Below are 18,123 nucleotides of genomic sequence, written 5' to 3' on the forward strand. Positions count from 1 at the left end.
AGCCTGTCCCCCACCTGCACAGCCTCCTTCCCTTGGTGCGTGCGCGTGTCCCCCCGCCACGTTTTACTCCCTTTAGCCCTTTCCCATGCACTTCTGCATTTTAATTTTCAGGAACTGCTTGCGCGCCATCGGAATTGCGCGCTCTGCTCCCATTCTATTTAAAAAAAATAAAAAAAAATCAACACCCCCCCCCCCCGGCATCCCGCCGCCTGCAAACCCCCTCCCAGGTTCCTGCGCTGTATGGGCGGGGGGAAACAACGCGCTCCCCCCGCGGCAGGCGGAGGGGTGCCCGCCTGCCCCGGGCGCTCCCGCGGAGCACGTGGGCGGAGGCGCGGATCTCCGCGCTGCGGCGCGGCCGGTCCGGGTGGCGAAGGCGGGGGTGGGGGGGGTGGAAGGCGGCGCGGCCGGGGGGCGGCGGGCCCCTCCATCTTGCTCGCCCCGCGCCGCGCCGCGCCGTCCCGCCCGCCTCCCTCCCTCCCTCGTCATTGTCTGCGAGCGGCGGCGCGGCGGCGGCGGCGGCGGCGGCGGCGCTTATAAGGCGGCGGGCATTGCCCGGATGTGAGCGGCTGGCGATGTGTCTTCCAGGGAAAGATGCTATTATCCGCGTCTCCGCGGGGGAGGCCGTGGTGGTGAGGAGGAGGAGGAGGAGAGCGCTGTAAACTTGGAACAAGTTTGGGACGGGCGGCTCCGCGCTCGCTCTGGGGGTTTTGCCTTTTTTTTTTTTTTAAGGAAGGACAGAGGGGAAAGTCCCCGAGCCGCCACGGCGCTCGCAGTTTGTCAGTCACCATGTGTTTGTAAAAACAATAGAGGGAAAAGTTGTCGGACCTTCTTTTTTTTCCTTTCTTTTTGCCTTTTTTTTTTTTGGTTTTTTTTTTTTTTTTTTTTTTTGGCTGGCTGGCGTCTCGGCTGTCTGGGTGGGGGAGCTGGTGGCGGGCGTTTGGTGGTCGGGAACCCCAAATCCCAACAAAGCCAGGTGTAGGGTGCCTGTAAAGCTGTGGAGTACCCCGGAGCAGGACTGACACTTACAGTACTTTTTCGTGGTTTTGGAGGGTCACACACGTGTGAGATAATAAAGCACTTTGGCAGAAGATTCCTCTCTTCTTTTTTTTTTATTTTTGTGTTTTTTTTTTTATTTTTGTTCTTTTTTTCCCCCCCTTGGAATATTGTGAACATATTTGTGGCCATTTAAGGTAAAGTTACAATTTGCTGTTAGAGTAACTTGTTTGTGTTTTTTTGTTTTTGGTTTTTCTTTTTTTTTTAAATTGTCGATCCCAATGTGTTATTTAAAAAGAGGTGCAAGTTATTCGATGTGTAAATGCAAATAGAAAGTACACCGTGTGCGCGCACACATAATTGCTCGTGTGTATAAATATACATTCTATATACACGGTGTAATTACACGTGTGAGATCTACACTAAGGTGCAAACGCTCAGCGTGCTAACTCGGTGCTTTATTTCCTACCGGAAAATGAAGTCGAACTAGTTTTCGTGGAGCGTGTCGGGCCTGCAATAGCAAAATGTAAAATAAAAGTATAACATGCTGAGGGGGGAGGGGGCCGCTGGCATCGTCCCCAGAAACTTGAGCGTAAAGCGAATCAAAGGGCTGATTTTGCAAAGTTTGCAGCAATGCTCTCTGTAAAACGAAAACCTCGGGTTTGAAATTTAGCTGTAGGCACGGGGGGGGGGAATTGGGGGGAGGGGGGCATCCACAAACAAACCAAAACAAAGCAGAATAAAAAAAAAAATGGACTGGATAATACAAGGGGAGAAAATATTGTTCCTCTTGGCAAAGTCTCCGCATCACGTGTATTTGCAGCCTCGTATAAACTCGCTTTGCCATGTGTATGTGCGCGAGCTGGGGAAATTTAAAGTATAATCCCTGCAAAAGTGCGGCGCGGGCGGGAGTCGGCGGCTGGCCGGGATCTGCAGCTCCATGATCTGCGGGTACGGAGGCGGCGCGCCGCCCGGCCCCGCGCTCCGCTCCCCTCCGCGCCGCTCCGCTCCCCTCCGCGGGCGGGCGCGGCAGGCCGGCGGCGGGGCAGCGGCCGGGCGGGCGCGGAGCCGGCGGCGGCGGCGGGAGCGCGGGGCCGGCGGGCGGGGGCCCGGCCCGGCCCGACCCGGCCCGGCAGCGCGGCGGCGGCGGCGGGTAGCGGCGCTGCCGGGGCTGCGGCGAGGCGAGGCGGCGCGGCCGCTGCGCTGGGCTCCGCTGCGCTCCGCGCCCCTTCCTTCCCTTCCTTCCCTTCGCTGCCTTCCCTTCCTCCCCATCCCTCCTTCCCTTCCCTCCCCTCCCCCCGGGCGCTCGGAGGGAACCGATGACTCCGCACAGGCCCGAGCCGCTCCCGGGTTGTTGTTATTAACCCCCCCCCCCCCCCCCCTCCGCAAATTAGAAATTGGGGCTAATTGTCAAAGGCTGCTCTCTGCTTCCCTCCCGGCCCCTCCACCCCCGCCCCGCGTCCCTCCGCACCGGCGCCTCCGTAGCCTGCGACTTTGCATCTCTTTTTTTTTTTTTCATTGCTGTTATCGCTCTTTGCCGTTTCTGCCTCTAAACGCTACTTTGCGTGGAAGAAGGAGAAGGGAAAAAGTTGGGAGCGGATGGCTGTAGTTTCTTCTCTGGGATCCTCATTCATTCCTCGCTGAACCTCCTGTTGCATAAATGATGCTCCGGGAGCGAGGCTTTTTCTTTTTTTTTCTCCTCCGGATTTGGGTTTAGAGTGGATGTTACCGGGTTTCGATCGCCTCTTTGGAAATACAATATCGCTTTTTTGTTGTTGTTGTTTTTGCTGCCCCTCCATCTTTTTTCCCTCCCTTCTTCTCAACTACCCACCCCCGACCCCCACCCCCCTGAAAAATCCGATTGTGTTTCCTGCAAGGCTCGGGACTGGGTTTCTGATTGCGGTTATTTCCATGTTTCTAGGTTTGTGTGATTTTGCTAAAATGCATCACCAACAGCGAATGGCTGCCTTAGGGACGGACAAAGAACTGAGTGATTTACTGGATTTCAGTGCGGTAAGAAACAACGGTGGAAATTAACAACAGCTGTAAAAAAATATCTTCTAGCTGATCTGTTAAACTAAAAAAAAAACCAAACCAAAAAACAAACCAACAAAAACAAAACAAAACTGTGATCTAAGTACATTGGGCAATTTTTAATCAGCAGCTAGAACCATGGTAAATATCTTTCTGCTTTAAAAGAAAAAAAAAAAGAAAAACAAAAATTAGAGTCTTTTTATTATTTCTTATTGTATGTGATGGGAGATGCAATCGTGTTCACAGCTTATTTTAATGTCTTGGATGTCTAAAATAATTCATACAAAAAGAGATGCCCCTAAAACCGAACATTTCTCATCATTAGTTAATAACAATATCTAGCACTTTTACTGTGCTTTACATTTTATAGCGTTGTTGGCACGTGAACTAATTAATTGCTAATTAGTTGCTTATATTCTATTTTCAGTTCTTCCCTTGTTTCATTTTTTGGCACATGGAAAGTGCAAAGAAATCCATGACTGTCTCAGTTTAAAGTTTTCACTGAAATCTCATATGGCTTCTGCTGTCATTAAAACTGCTCCAATCTTTTCTGAAGCCCCCCAGCTAGATGGTGCTTCTTTTTAAAAAAAAAAAAAAAAAAGTACTTTTTGTCTCTTTGGGCTGCTCCTGGCCGGGCTGGTTTGGAGGCCAAACGTTAATCCGGACGTGTGCACTTGTCTAGTTTTGTCAGGCTCCCCCTCCCCCTCCCAGCCCCTTCCTTCCTCTCCCCATCCCCTCCCTTCCCCCCAATATGTCAGGAGTATCTATCTATCCAGTTATTTATTTATTTAAGGGGAGAATCAGTTTGCTGTGAGATGCATGTATGTTCCTAAAGACCAGCAACACCCCGCAAAAACCTGCCTCCCCCCCACCCCCCCGTGTAAATGAGGCTGCTTCAGGCTGGTGCTGCTGCTGCTGCTCCAGACTTTGCTTTGGAGGAATGGCTTGGGGAAGTTTGGCCAGGAAACGTAGCCTGAGGCAGCTTTGCAGCCCCCTCTTTGCTTGTTGCACTTTTTCCATTTGTTCCTTTGCTTTTTGCAGGCTCTGACTCAGGGAAGGTGCGTATTATCCACTAGACACGTCGAAGAAGAGAGAAACCAATTAGGGTCGAAATAAATGCTAGGGAGAGAGAGAGGGAGCGAGAGAGAGGGAGAGAGAGGGGGAGAGGGAGAGAGCCTTGCTTCAAATTGCTCTCGTGTTAGAGACGAAATGAGAATTTAGGGCAGGTGGCACTTTGCATTATTATTATTTGGGTTCACATATGACAGGCAAATCGTAAAGCGGGATGGAAATGGACATTGCTACATTTATGGCCAAGGTTTCAGCAAAAAAACTTTTTTCGCCTTTGTCAGCGTGAGAGTTGGAGAGGGGAGCGAGCCCCGCTTCTCAGCCTGGATAACGCTGCTGGGGACTGGGATTGCTCAAACTCTTCGGGAAGCGAATATTGTTTGGGGAGCTAATGAGCCTAATAAAAACGTGATGATGGTGGTGAGGGGCTGGTGGGGGCTGTAAGAAATACTGACTCATTTTCAGGTCTGTGGGGGATGATGTTTCGTGGTAGACAAACTATTGAACGTAGTTCACAGCGAATGTGGAAGGAACTTTTGACTAACAGTGGACTCGGGAATCTCTTGTTTTCCAGTAGTAATGCCTCTTTGTTTTTTTTAGATGTTTTCACCTCCTGTGAGCAGTGGGAAAAATGGACCAACTTCCTTGGCAAGTGGACATTTTACTGGCTCAAGTATGTAAAATTTTTGTTTCATACGTAGTTAAAATGTTGTTAGTTATTTATCCATAGGCATTACCTTTGTTGTGGTTGTGTTAATCTCTTCTGGGGTGCAGATTCATTCAGATCTGAGCGGAATTATTCCTAAGCGCTGACTGTTATTATTACTACTTATTATTTCCACAAGACTGGGACATTTTGACAGTATTTCCATACATTTATAGTATTTTTACCCCCCCCCCCAAACTTCTCTGTATAATTGTGCAAGGTGATCTAGTTTAAATCTTTTTCTTTTTTCAATTGAGCATTGGAGATTTTTATTTACAATTTCAGATGCTGTCTTTTGTATCTCAGAGATGATAAAACATCTTACATGAGAATGAATTTTGTGAATAAGAATTGAAGGCTGCTTAAATAAAATAAATAAATAAATAAGCAAGTATCTGAGTATAAACACCAACCTCTTCCGGGAAAAGAACTCTTTAGTATTAGAGATCACTGTTTGCTGATGGAATATGTGTCGGTGAATTAAAATCTTCGGGCCAATTTCTTTTCCTGGTAGAAGACAGGGCATTTTCTTTCTAAATATTTGACTGCTTTTGAAGAGTCCCTGAAATTTAATTGGAGGATTTGTTTGTTTGTATGTTTGTTTATTTGGCTGTAGTAGTACTATATGGGCAACTTCTGCATTCCCTAAAAACAGGAGTCCTGTTTGATGACAAAAGAAATATCAGAGCTCTTTGTGGTAGAACATATGTGTACAATAATTGTCTGGCAACTGAAGTTTTATATACAGGTTTTTATATGCCTGACAAATTAGAAGTAAAACTAGCAAGGATACTTACGCATTTGAAATTTCCTTAGTCTTCTATTAAGTTTGTTAAGAGGGTTCCCTGCCTTGCGGATGTGGTGTTTTGGACAGGACACAAATACATCTCCGGGTAGAGAGTTGCAGTGTTTTAAAAGCACAGGCAATTACACATACCAACACACTGTATGTAGTATTGTTATACACAGAGTACTGTTCTAAATCAGATGGTAAATTTGGACAAGTCTTCACTGCAAACTGCCAGTGGATATCTAGATATAAACACGTCATTGCATATAGTTTCATGCCTGCTATTTGCAGTTTGTACTCAATTAAAGGAACCTCTTCTATGTATTCAGTATAGCCATTTTTATTAAATGCACTAGTATGTCAATTAACTTCTTATTTCCAAAGAAGGACTTCCTAATTTGAAGGTAGTCTGTAATATAAATTTTGATCAAATGCCGCCAACAATTATTAAGTACTCATTTTGTGAATTTTATTCTATTCAGACTTTCAAAATAACATGGTTTTGGTTTTGTTTCACAAATTTGGTTATATTATGAATATAGTGACTTGGTGAATTTTACTATTAGGTTTGAATAGGTTTCCAAATGTAATTTTCTTTATATCTCGCAAGCTAAAGGTTTTAATCCTATTTTTTGTCATTTTCTGAATTACATAATTTTAATAACTGATTTATCCGAATACATAATATTCACTATATTTGTTTTCACTGGAGAGAAGCGAAGAGTGTTTGTGCCAGACAAATCAATTTGTCATGCTTATATACCAGTCAATGCAGCAGCTAACACTTGGTCTAACAGCAATTGACTAGATAGTTATATTTAATAAATGCATCGTAAACCTCATCTATGAAGTCATTTTGATCAGAAATACCACAGGATAGCAAATCTGAACAGTGAGTGAAATCAAGGGTTTATATGGTTTTTTATTGTCTCTAAATCTGAAAGATTAAAGTAACTTTGACGCATCATTTTAGACATACGAATAATTTAATGTGCTGAAGTACATTAGTAATATTAAGATATAGACTATTTAAAATAACACCTGAACTCTCCCATACTGTTAACAACATGTAAATGCTTGAATACACCAGTCTCTGATGGTGGAGGATGAAGTACCCTGCTTGATAAAGGAACGTATACTGTATGTTGATAGATTGTTTGCACAATGGCATGCAGCACAGGGTACTGTCTTCTAAAGGAAAAGAATTTTGAATTTCCTATATAAAGATCTGTTGCTTGGTTATTAGACAGGGAGTTTTGTAGTGAGCGATCGGTGATTTCAAAAAAAGTTCTCAGAATCTAGGTATCAGTGAATTGCCCCTCACTGATACTCGGTGAGAGGGTGGATGTGTGGCCTGAAGATACAGTTGTGAGAAGGAGAAGCGTGGCTATTGTTTCCCTGTGCTCTTGCTGGCCAGCTAGCTGTGTGCGAGAGTCTTGCTGCTTCAGAATATTTGGTGTGCAGTGTTGTAATGAGCCAGGACTTGGGAAATTCAGATTTGATATGATAGCACCCAGACAACTGCTTCAAGAGATGTTTTCTGTAACTATATGGAATGATTAAAGATAGCCCCATTAATAACATAGGAACACAGTTTATTATTCTAATTATGCATATTGATAATACAGAATTTTAGTGATCTGAATGCAGCTTGGTCTTCCTCCTGGACAGATGCCCTTCTGAAGTTTGAGCTGACCTTCTCTTAATGGTCCTCTTTTAAAAATTGTGTTTACTGAGATGGGGAACCGCAGATGTCATTCCTCTGCATTAACCTGAAACGTATCTTACGGGGGGGAGGGAAAAAAAAAAAAAAAGACCCCAAAGAAAAGTAATCCCAAGCAGTGAAGTGAAACTATAACTGTACTTTAGCAAGTGTGGTAATATTTCATGCTTAAAGTCATCTTAATAGCTTTTTACTCATCTAATATATGATGCTCTATTGTGATTTGTAATGTGTGAATGAAAATAAAGTAAAGCCACATTTCCTTTTAATCTTTAATTTCACAAACATGGCTTCTTACCATGTTAAGAAATGGTGAGGGCTGCAAGGGAGAAAGGAATGTAACCTGAGCCACAGCCGTGACATTCCCATGGAGCATTTTTCACATGAAAGGCTTTTGTCAACCCAGTAAAGGACCAGGAGTTTTTGTTTGATGTTTGCAGGTGTTCAGCAGAGAGCACTAAAACAATTCAGCCATGCTGGTTTAGAGACTCTGACCTTAACAGGGAGAATTGGTGAAGACTGAAATTATTTTTAAGAAAACTCCCATGGAGTTACCTCAGATTTGTATTGTATTTGTAAAGTGATTTAATACCTGTTACTTAAATTGAACAATACACATCCATTAGAATGAAGCTGGGTTTTTATTTTTTCTTTTTTTTAATTCTTTTTTTTAGGACACTTGCCAAAATAAAATTGATTTTCCCAGATCTTCTAAAATTTTCTGAATAGTTTACCTTAGCTTCTGCAGTAAAAGCATTTGTCATAATCTAAGTGCAAGCCATTGTAAAATAAGGGGAAGATGATGATCGCTGGTGTTTGATTTTGGGAATGGGTTTTGAAGCAGTTTTTCAACAATTGTGGCGCTGAAGAATTTGCTAGGTCTGTCACATTTGGCATATTTCAGTTTTCGAACTGATAATCAAAGCCCACATCTTCCTGATTATGTTCAACTTCTGCTTCTTCTATTTTAAGTATTTAATTTTACCTAAGTTTTCAAGCATCTGTTATAGATTGCCCACTGTGTATATGTTTGAATATTGTGTGGGTGTGAGTAGCAGTAGAATAACTGAATTCTTATGATTGGCCATTCCTAGTGCACAAAAAAAAAATCTAAAATCTTTACTCAGTGATGTCTGTGCTAGCAAAGTGAAGTCAGTTTAAAGGCTTTAAAGACTTGCTTTTAATTTTGCCATTAGTTTGATTAGGGCTTGTCCTGCATTAGAATAACAGCGATTACAAATTAATACATCTTTAACTAGGGTATCACAAATTCAGCTTGGTTTTGAAGTCCTTTCTTTACTTTGGATGTGTCTGTGAGTAAATTATAACCAAATAGAGTTTTTTAAGTACAGTTCATTTTTGGAGTGTGGCCTTCTGGGAAGGGTGTATAATTCTGCTGTTATTGGTTGATTATCAGAAAAACTGAATTAAATACAGTCTTTATCTTGAAAACGTTTTGGTAGCCGCTCAGGTTAGGCACACCTCAGGATGTGTGCATGGGTCCTGTTAGCGTCAGTGGGAATAATGTGTGTGTGTGCTAGGGAAGAATGTACTCTTTACCAGGGAGGATTTTGGAAGAATGTAATTTATTTTGGGGGTTATAATGCAAAATTGCTGTTCAAAAGAAAAAAAGTAAGAGATGAGAAATTTTAAGCGTATGGATCAGAAAAGCACTTTTAATAATGAAGGAAAAGAAGTGTAGTAGGTACATAGCTATTGCAAGTACATAGGTGGCTCTGAAGAGTAGTCCGCATTTATAATGGTATATGTCAGAAAACACAGAAAATTATGATTGAATTTGGGTGTTGGCTTTGCTTGCGTGTTGCACCACGTTCTCTCTTTGCCAGGCGGCATTCCAGGTCTCCAGCACGCTGGTGCGCAGGACATGGCACCTCCCAGCCCCAGACCCTCCGGCCCCTCGCCCGGTCCGGTGCTGCTGCTAGCCCGTGGCTGTGCTTTGTAATACTCCTCTTCATTGGACTGTTGAAAAATACTTGAGGCTTTAGCTACGTAGATACACAAAGGCAACTGCTTCCATATTTTTCATCCCTAATGTTTCGTAATTATGATTAAGAAGAAGAAGAATGCTAGTTACCTCCCATCCTTCCAGCTATGTTTACTTGTGAAGCATTCGATCCTCCTCCCCTCCGAGTCCTATTAAAGAGAGTACTGTGGGGGCAGAAAAAGACCCACGCTATGATATTTGAATTGGCCTGAGACACCATAGCGCATACTTCGAGGAGCTAAATATTTAGTTACAAAGAAGAGAGGTTACTTCTGAGTTTGTACGTTGCTTGCAGTGGCAAACTGAGTGTATCCTGCAGAGGACGTTCCAGGGACACAGCCACCTGCAGTCACTCACATATATTTAAATCTGGAAGCTAAGGTCCTATCTTGGTAATTAAAAAAAAAAAGAAAAAAAAAAAAAGAAAAAAAAAAGAAAAAAAAAAGAAAAAAAAGATGCAAATCCCCTTGATTTCTGATGTTGGAAGAAAACTAGCCTTATTGAATGGAAGAGGGTCTAAACAAATGCTCTGTAAAATGCTTGCATTGGATCTGATTTAAGCAAACTGTATCTGAAACAGTTCAGTCATGCTGTTGGATACTGTAGCTTTTTTTAAATACTTTTTGTCATAAGTGTCTACCTTGTCAAGACTCCTGAATATGTTTAATAATTTAAAAACATAGACATTAGCTGTCTGAGAGGCTGAAATGCTTGGGGGCCAGATCCAGCCAAATGTCACTTGCAGGAGATGTTTGTGCCTGCCGTTGCCAAATTTAGCAGTAACAGAAATAATGTTTTAGATTATTCAGTGGATACGAGGTATCTGTGAAAAAAGTGTATCTATTAAACCAGTGAACTTAGGTCTGAGTTGGAGTTAAGTAGGAGTACAAAGCTTGTCTAACATGTTCAGTAAGGGATGCAGGAAAAAAAGGCATTTGGGAGCGTGTGAGGTACAATTTGGCTTCTTCCCATTAGATTTGTACTTGTGCCACTCCCAAATTCATATTGATTTTTGTCATAGGCAAATGCAGCTTCCATTGACTGAGCTCCCAAGAAACATTAAATAGCCACAAATAATTGTCAGCCTGTGCATCTTGTGAACACCAGGTCACACAAATTTTAATCTTTCACCACTTACACTTATTTTTTGGCTACTGCAAAAAGAACATGTGATTTAATTTTTTTTTTTTTTTTTCCTCCCCCATGATTTAAACCATTACTGAATTTTGGAATTGCTTTGATATTTTACTTACCTAGTAAGTAAAAGGATTTAAGCACACACTTTGGGATCCCAGGAATGTTGCGAATGAACTGCTTGACTTTTTTTGACAAGATCAGCAAATATCTTTACCATACTATTGTAATGAGGAAATCACTTAAATAACAGATGAACAACTAAGTCACATAAACATATATAATAGAACTATGTAATGAAAGTTTATGCTGTTAATTGCTTGAATCTCTCTTAAATGCACAGAATCATGGAGCACTAAAAGCTGTCATATAAACAGTTTTGTTTTGAGTTTAAAATTATTCCTTTTTTTTTTTTTTCATCTGCTATGATAAACAAAGTCATTTTGTAAGCTTTACAGATCAAACATTTACTTCTAATGGTAAACTACATTTTGTATCTGGAAATTTGTGTCTTTGCAAGTCCCAGAAAAAGAGTAGAGCCCCGGTGGCCCCAGGCCTGTGGTTTTCACTGTTTGATATCATGATGTTATTTAGATCAGTTCCCATAAGCCAAGATAACAGATCTGCAATTGTTGAATAAGAAACAGGGTATGTGTTTGTAATGGTTTAAAGATCTTTTACCAAAATTCTCCCAGATAAACGATACCAGGGCGCTGGACATAATCAAAGTAGAAATAAAAAGGGATAGAAATTACATTTCAAGAAGTGGAAATTATTTTTTTTTTATGTCCTGAGTCGGAGGCAGCCTATTGTTTTGAAGCTTATGAAATGCAGCCTTACGAAAGTCAGGTGCCTACATCTCCTAGGGCTCCTCATAGCTGGCAGAGGAGGGATTGCCCCAAGGCGTTTCAGATCAGTGAATCATTTTCTGGCGATGCCTATTCTCCACCAAAGGACCTAGCGATTTGCCGAGGCGTAGCTTGCTGTGTTCTGGCTGTCGAAGGCTAGGTGAGACGGATCCCCCCCAGCCAGAGCACACTCTCATTGCTCAGACAAATTTCGAGTTCAAGTAAGCTCACTGTGCGGTCATCAGAGAGAAGAGCCGGCATAGCCTGGGAATGTTTTACATGTCCTGCTGAAGATGTAGGCATATAAAATTAATATACATGTAATAGTATGTACCATCTGCCAGTGTCTGTAGGTAGTCCGTAGAGTTCCTCTTGCACCTCAGAAGACAGGAGGAATAACAACAGTTAAAATGAGTCCCTTGAATAATTTAATTTGGTGTTACTTATTCTGTACTATTAACCGCTAAGTAAAAGTCACTACCAAATTTCCTCATCTGCCTTTATGCAGCTGATGCTGCCTGTCAGTCTGAGGCAATGAGATGTCGAGGGGCCTCCACTTCTTTTGTCATCTGGGAGGTATCGTGTGCCTCCCGGGATCTAGCCCAAATGCTGAAATCTGTCTCTTAGTGCTTGTGCGTCAAAGGTTTTCAGACCTGTGACTTTAAGGTTTGCGCCTGGGCACGAATCTGCGGTCTTGTAACACTGGCCTGCTAAATTTTCTTCTTTAACCTGTTTGCAGTGAAAGCTTTCTGCCTAGTGCTTCTTGGCAAAGCAGAGCGGTGGCAATGACCAAATTCTTAGATAATTTTTCTAATGTTTTCAAAGGCTGTTGTGTAATTCCTTTTCTTTGCAAACTTACAGAAATAGGAAAAGTGCTGAGGAAGGTTGGCATATTTACTCTTTCTGCCAAGGTAAACACTAGTGCAGTCGATCTGCATATCAGCCAACCAGGTGTATTTAAAAATGGGTTTATCTTGGTGGATTTCAGAGCGGTGAGAAAGTATTTAATGTGAAGGTGCAGTTACAGCATTGTTCGCGTGAGAGCTATTGTGACAGTCACCGTTTAACGATGTCTTTCAAGACTACTATTGGTAGTAATGACAATACGTAGCTGCAATCTATTGTTGTCTGTGCTGGGTATTGATCTATTTTGGAAACAACGCTTCACACACGGTGCTGTATTTGCAGAGTACTGTTGTGGAATTTGACTAATCCCCTAAGACTTGATTTGTTGAATATAATGATTTTCTTTTCACCTGGTGAAAAGGCTTCCGAGGTTAAGATGATGTATCTGGCACTTGGTGCCTTCTGCTCCACCGTCTCAGCGGGGTACCGGGGAGAGATGCTGGGCGCTGCACTTGCGTGTTCGCAAGCCGCTTGGTCTTCTCCTCGCCGAAAGCCCGCTCTCGTTTTCAGCTGGCTTCAGTGAGCCCAGCACCTGGGCTTCATTTCCTTCATTCAGGGTTTTACGTGAAATCTGCATCGGCGCGTAAGTGGCTACCGCAGAAAGGGACGCCGACGGCCCTGGCACGGGCGCCGGCGTTGTGGCGAGGCAGGGGCAGAGGAGCCGAGGCTCTCGCGCTCTCCGGCTGCTGGGAGAGGCGAAGTCGCTCTTGCTTCGGGCTCTGTGAGCCATGGCAGGCTGTCATCCGCTGCCTGCGAGCTGGCACGCTGCCGGCAGCCTTCCCAGCAGCTCCGTCCCTTCCTGCCCTTTAACACGCTTCCCATTGCCAGTGCTGCCCTTGGCACCCTGCTTCGTCGTGTGCGTGTGTGCATGCGGCACCCTGCTTTGTTGTCTGTGTGTATGGCGAGCCGCGGAAGGTGATCTTAGGCCTGATGCAGAAGGGGTTCTTCCTTGGTTGGTGCTTCATTTGTAAGAGTGCAGAATCAGGGAGGCTTCAAATGGGAGATTTTACCTTTGGATTCTTACCATTACAGCAGATCCTTTCAGGCCCGTGGGCTATTTCTGTGGGTTCCAGCAAAGTTTATTTTAAAAAACAAAACAAAAAACCGCTATTGCATATTGCATTCACTATGTAGCGATCAGTACCTCTGCCAGGATAATTTTAGGGGTCCAAAAATGGAAAAAAATTGAAATCACTGAATTAATTCTTAGGCATGTGTGTAATCCCTAAGAAAATAGGGATTCAGTTCTTTTTGTTCTGTAGTATATAAAAATCAGACTCTCGCCTGGTGCTGTTTTTCTCAAATAAAAGCCTGTCTTGTTCCTGAAGATTTGGGATTGTCAGGTTGACATGGTACAATGCACTTTTTCCTCTGACTGTACATTTAAATACGATCGACCTATTTGATAAATAACTGGTACAAAGGTTTTGTTATATTAAAAACAGCTAAGTATGACTCCTGATCAAATATCAAGACTGTAATTGAATCTCAGGGGTTCTGGTACTGTTCATAAAGCATTTGAGTTGTTTTGTGCTTCATGACGTCAGCCAAAAGCTTGATTGAATTATGTTCTTGTATTGTGGGAGCACCTGCCAGTGCCACTAGACTTAAGGGTCTGTCAGCATTTCCATTACAAACCTTTCTGATAAGTTTGTGACTTGGCTCTGAGCGTTTGAACTGGGCTGAAGGCTGGCATATAAACTTTCAGCCTGGAAGCAAGTCGTTCCACAAATACAACAAACCCAAATAAAGTCCCCAAACTCTAACCCCATGTATTCCTCCCTGTGACTCTCCTCTTGCCTATCTCTTCATGAAGATCTGATGCTGTTCCTTGGGCACAGTTTCTATTTGAAATGACTGCGAGATCTGACAGAGCAGAAGCTGAAATACTGGGTTTCTTCAGTATTTTAGAAACAAAGACATGCAGGGATGAGGCTGTGACATAATCTGTCTCTGTAATTCTAGTACCACAAGACTGTTTGGGTGAACTTTCATGCATTAACATGATTTGGGAGTACCTGTGAGCGTGGTCCATTTCTGCTGGCAGTACTGCAGGGTATAGCATAGGTTTCCTCATTTTTGAGGGGATTCTTGGCAAAGGGAGAAGTGACAGCAGTAAAGCTTGCATGTACAGTTATAATGCAGAAATAACTATTAAATTATTTTTAGCTCCTCATAGATGTGCATACTTAATTACGAGGACTACACATAGCAGCTGATCCTGAAATGCGGAGGAAATATTTAGTGCCGTGCCGCTTGAGGTGCATTGCATTAGGAGTAAATGCTCCTTATCCTTAGATGACTGCTGTCCATTAGGCCTTGTAACTGTTTAAATGCTGCAGATATTTTGAGAGAAGGGCAGGGATGAGACTACTGCATTCGTGATAAGGCAGATTCACCATCAGACCTCCTGAAAGGAAAGAAAGTGGCCTAATAGCTTGATTAAGTTTTGCAGCCATGAGACCATCATAGCAAGTCCCGGGTTCACCCCGAAGCTCACCCTGCCGTGTGTGCGGGAGGATCCTGGCTCTTTGCCCCTCCTGCTTCTCCAGGATTAACTGTTTTGCTTGGGCTGTGCACACGGGAGATGACTTGGACTCTCTCAAGACTTATCAATACTGCAAAACCTCATTCACACAGCACTTCCCATAGCATAAATCACATCTACCTGAAATTTAGACAAGCATTCTGACACAGCCTTTCTGAAATCTGCTCCTTTGCAATGAATACTGTGTAGTCAGCCGGAGGTTGTGAATGTCCTCTCCACAAGACATAGTACCAAATTCTGTGGTATGACTTCATCTGACTCTGAAATGTTATTTTTTCAGACGTAGGATACTTTTTCAGTGGTATCTGAATGTTTGTGGCAGAAGGTTGAAGGAGAAGTGGAAGAGAAGATTTGGAAAATACTTTTTCCTGTTCTTATAAATACCAATAAATTACGTGTTCTGTGATTCCTGATGTGACTGTAACCTGTCAGGCACGCTTTCATTGTGCTTCTATACCACTGATGCTACTTTTCTGGTCAGACCTTACAAATTGATCTTCCCATGCTGTGACTAACTAGCATCAGCTAGTAGTTGCTGTCTATTGCCAGAGCAGTTGGTTTTGGTTTGCTTTAAACTCGTGTTGTTCGAGACCACTTATGTTCTTTGTGCTAATCTGGGCTCTCCTAAGCCAACTTTATTTAACAGTATTTTGTCCGTTACAGTCCTTTGGGAAAAATTATGTGTTAAGTCCTGATTAGAGACTAGATAATGCTTTATTCTGCAGCATCAGAGTTGTTAGCAAATGCATTGCTTAACTTTTGTTTTCTGTGGCTAATCACTTTGTTGATTTTATACTCTTTGGAAAGATTTACTTACTTAGGAAATACTGTGTCTTGTTATATAAACAGAGGAAAATTCATGTTCCTAAAATTAGATATTTTGTAAACATGACAAATAAGAGCGTTTAATTTATGAACTAGGTTATTAACTAATGGACATTGTCTTTTTCCCTCTCCTAATTTTCTCATTTATATTCCATATTTTTTTTTTTTCTTTTATCTCTGTCTTTTAAAACTGAAGCGGTTAATTGGCACTAGTAGCAACATAGTGGTGAGAGTGCTCCAGGTTCATGCTCATGTCAAGATTTGATTAAGCGGTTTGGTCAGTGTGAAATACTGATGCTTCTTCACATCTCCCTGCCTGTGACTGAAGTGTACAACAGATACTGAAAATGTGTTGATATCCAATTAGGAAGTTAACATGGCAAAATTACCAATTATCAGAAAGTAAACACGCAGCTCAGGACAGCTTTCGTCAGCAGACAGGCTCTCCGTCGTGTGTGTTGTTTGGGAGATGCCCCCTTTCCAGGGGACTGCTGGTTCCCTGGCTGTGGCGTAAATCCTTAACAGTAAAATTATTGGCAGTAAATTGTCATTTCCTTTTTAACCTCAAACCCAGTTTAGCTGAAGCACAAAAACGTTGTCAAATTAAAAAAAAAAAAAAAAAAAGGTTATGACCCACGTTTTACCTCTTTTTGAGCCTCTGTTGAGAATTCAGTTGAATCCAGGTTATTTCAGTAGTATTGCATCATCAGCATGGTCACTTCTTACCTTTACATGGGTCCCAGCTTGTCCAGCTGTTTGTCGTCTCATTTTCTCTATTTCTTCCCCTTTACTGACTTGTTTTTATTCTTTCATCGGACTTGTGAATGCAAGCTCTGTAGGACAGGAAAAACACTGCAGTTCATTAAACCTTCATTATCTGAACACTGTGGGGCAAGATTTAGTCTTTTTGCAGTGCAAATCCAGGGTAGAGAGCTCTGCCACTGCACTGTGAGTATAATGTGGGGCAGTGGCGAAACACCTTCCAAAAATAAGGATTGTCTTGCGTCCAGAAAAAAACCACTGCTGGACCGTGTGGCCGTCTGGATCTGACTGGTACAGTAACTCAAGCCCTTGATTCGATATCATCCCCTTTAATTCCAATGTTTCGTTGCTTAGGGTGCAGAAGAGGTTATCCATTTAAAATTTAGAGGTGAAGAAATAGGAATGGAGGAAGGAACTGAAAACACTGTAAGCCAAAACTTAACTAGAAAACGGATAAGGTGACTATTATTTGCATTTTTGTGCTTCTGGAGTCCCGCTGCCCAAGTGTTTTATGTGGCCATTGAACCCATAATATCTCACTACAAGGAGATGGTGAGATTTATTATACTAAAAGTACGATATTTTAAACTTTAAAAAATGTGTATCTAACTGCTTTTTAATGTAATTCTTAAGTGTAAAAAAAAAAAATCCTCTGGCTCTGCCATTGGGCAAAATTGTGATGTATTTGTAAACAGGGCAATGCCTAATGCCACGCCTAATGGAGAGTTGTTATTTTCTTAATCCAAAATAGAAAGAGCTTAAATAGAAAGTGCAGGATTATAAAAGAAGCAGCTTTATTCTTTTTAATATAAAGTTGTTTCCTCTTATTCAGCTCAGACCTAACCCCACTGCTGGAGAAAATAAATTTCTGGTGGCCTCCGCAGTGGTGGGATGAAACCACTTGCACTGACCGGCCCTTTGCTATGCACTTGTAAAGGGTCACAAACACTGGGAGGTCTCTGGAGTTGCTTTGCCATTTTGGTAATATTTGTACAATCATATTTTTCTGCTTAAGCCACTTTCCTGTCCACTGCTGTCTAAAAGACCTAGTACAACAGGAAATTAAGAGCAAAAATTAAAATGAATAATCTGTAGAGCATTTTCAAATTTGTCTGTTGTATTTATCAGAAGTCAATTTGAAAAATAACAACGCTGAATAGAAATAGAAGTGAATGTAAAAAATAAGACATAACACTAAAAAATAGATTTGAGAAATAGCACTCTTCCTGGTCTCTCATTTGCGCTGATGGAAGAATTCCCGAACGCGAGCGAGGGGCGTGTTATGAGAGGGAAGGACGGGGCTGCTCGCTTGCTCGTGCGTTCACAGATGGCACCCATCTTGTCTACTGTGACTTTTGTCAAAGACTGGCATCTTAATCGAACGTAATCATCTAGGTGCCTCCGATGTCAGTGGAGAGAGATAGGTGTCTGTAAAGAGATAGGGAGGCTTATCCCTGATTAAGATAAGGGTTTAAGATGGCTCTTTCAAGGTACCTGTCTCTTCATACTAATTGTAAAAACAACTCAGTGACTAGATGCCTGCTTTTTAGATGGCTAAAGTTAAATGAGATGAATCCCATCTTAAAGGTCCCCTGGGTTTACTTAAATCCTTTTTTGTATTTTTTTTTTAGAACACAAAATTCTTCATTGTTACGTCTCTGAAGAATCAAGAGCCGATATCATATAGACTAGAAAACTGTTCTCTCACTGCAGTGTTTTATGTTATTATTTATGTATTTATTACATTTATTAAAGACTGCCACTGTGTTTGGTGTTGTGCT

The 18,123-nt window shown here is 42.3% G+C and overlaps 1 protein-coding gene across 12 annotated transcripts in view; it reads left to right on the top strand.

Annotated features, from left to right (window-relative positions):
- Nucleotides 1-479: 479 nt before the first annotated feature.
- TCF4 (transcription factor 4) overlaps nt 480-18,123 on the top strand; it is a 246,882-nt gene continuing 229,238 nt past the window's right edge. For 2 of the 12 annotated variants that reach the window (XM_075020169.1, XM_075020174.1), the window contains exons 1-2: nt 2,384-3,006; nt 4,696-4,768. In XM_075020169.1, coding sequence (XP_074876270.1) covers nt 2,716-3,006; nt 4,696-4,768 — 364 coding nt within the window. In that variant the 5' untranslated portion in view covers nt 2,384-2,715. Of the gene's footprint in view, nt 1,191-1,808; nt 1,945-2,382; nt 3,007-4,695; nt 4,769-18,123 lie in introns of those variants that run through there. The other 10 variants (XM_075020167.1, XM_075020168.1, XM_075020173.1 and 7 more) reach the window with 8 other exon arrangements.

Source organism: Buteo buteo, chromosome Z (assembly GCF_964188355.1).
Source record: "Buteo buteo chromosome Z, bButBut1.hap1.1, whole genome shotgun sequence".
NCBI lineage: Eukaryota > Metazoa > Chordata > Aves > Accipitriformes > Accipitridae > Buteo > Buteo buteo.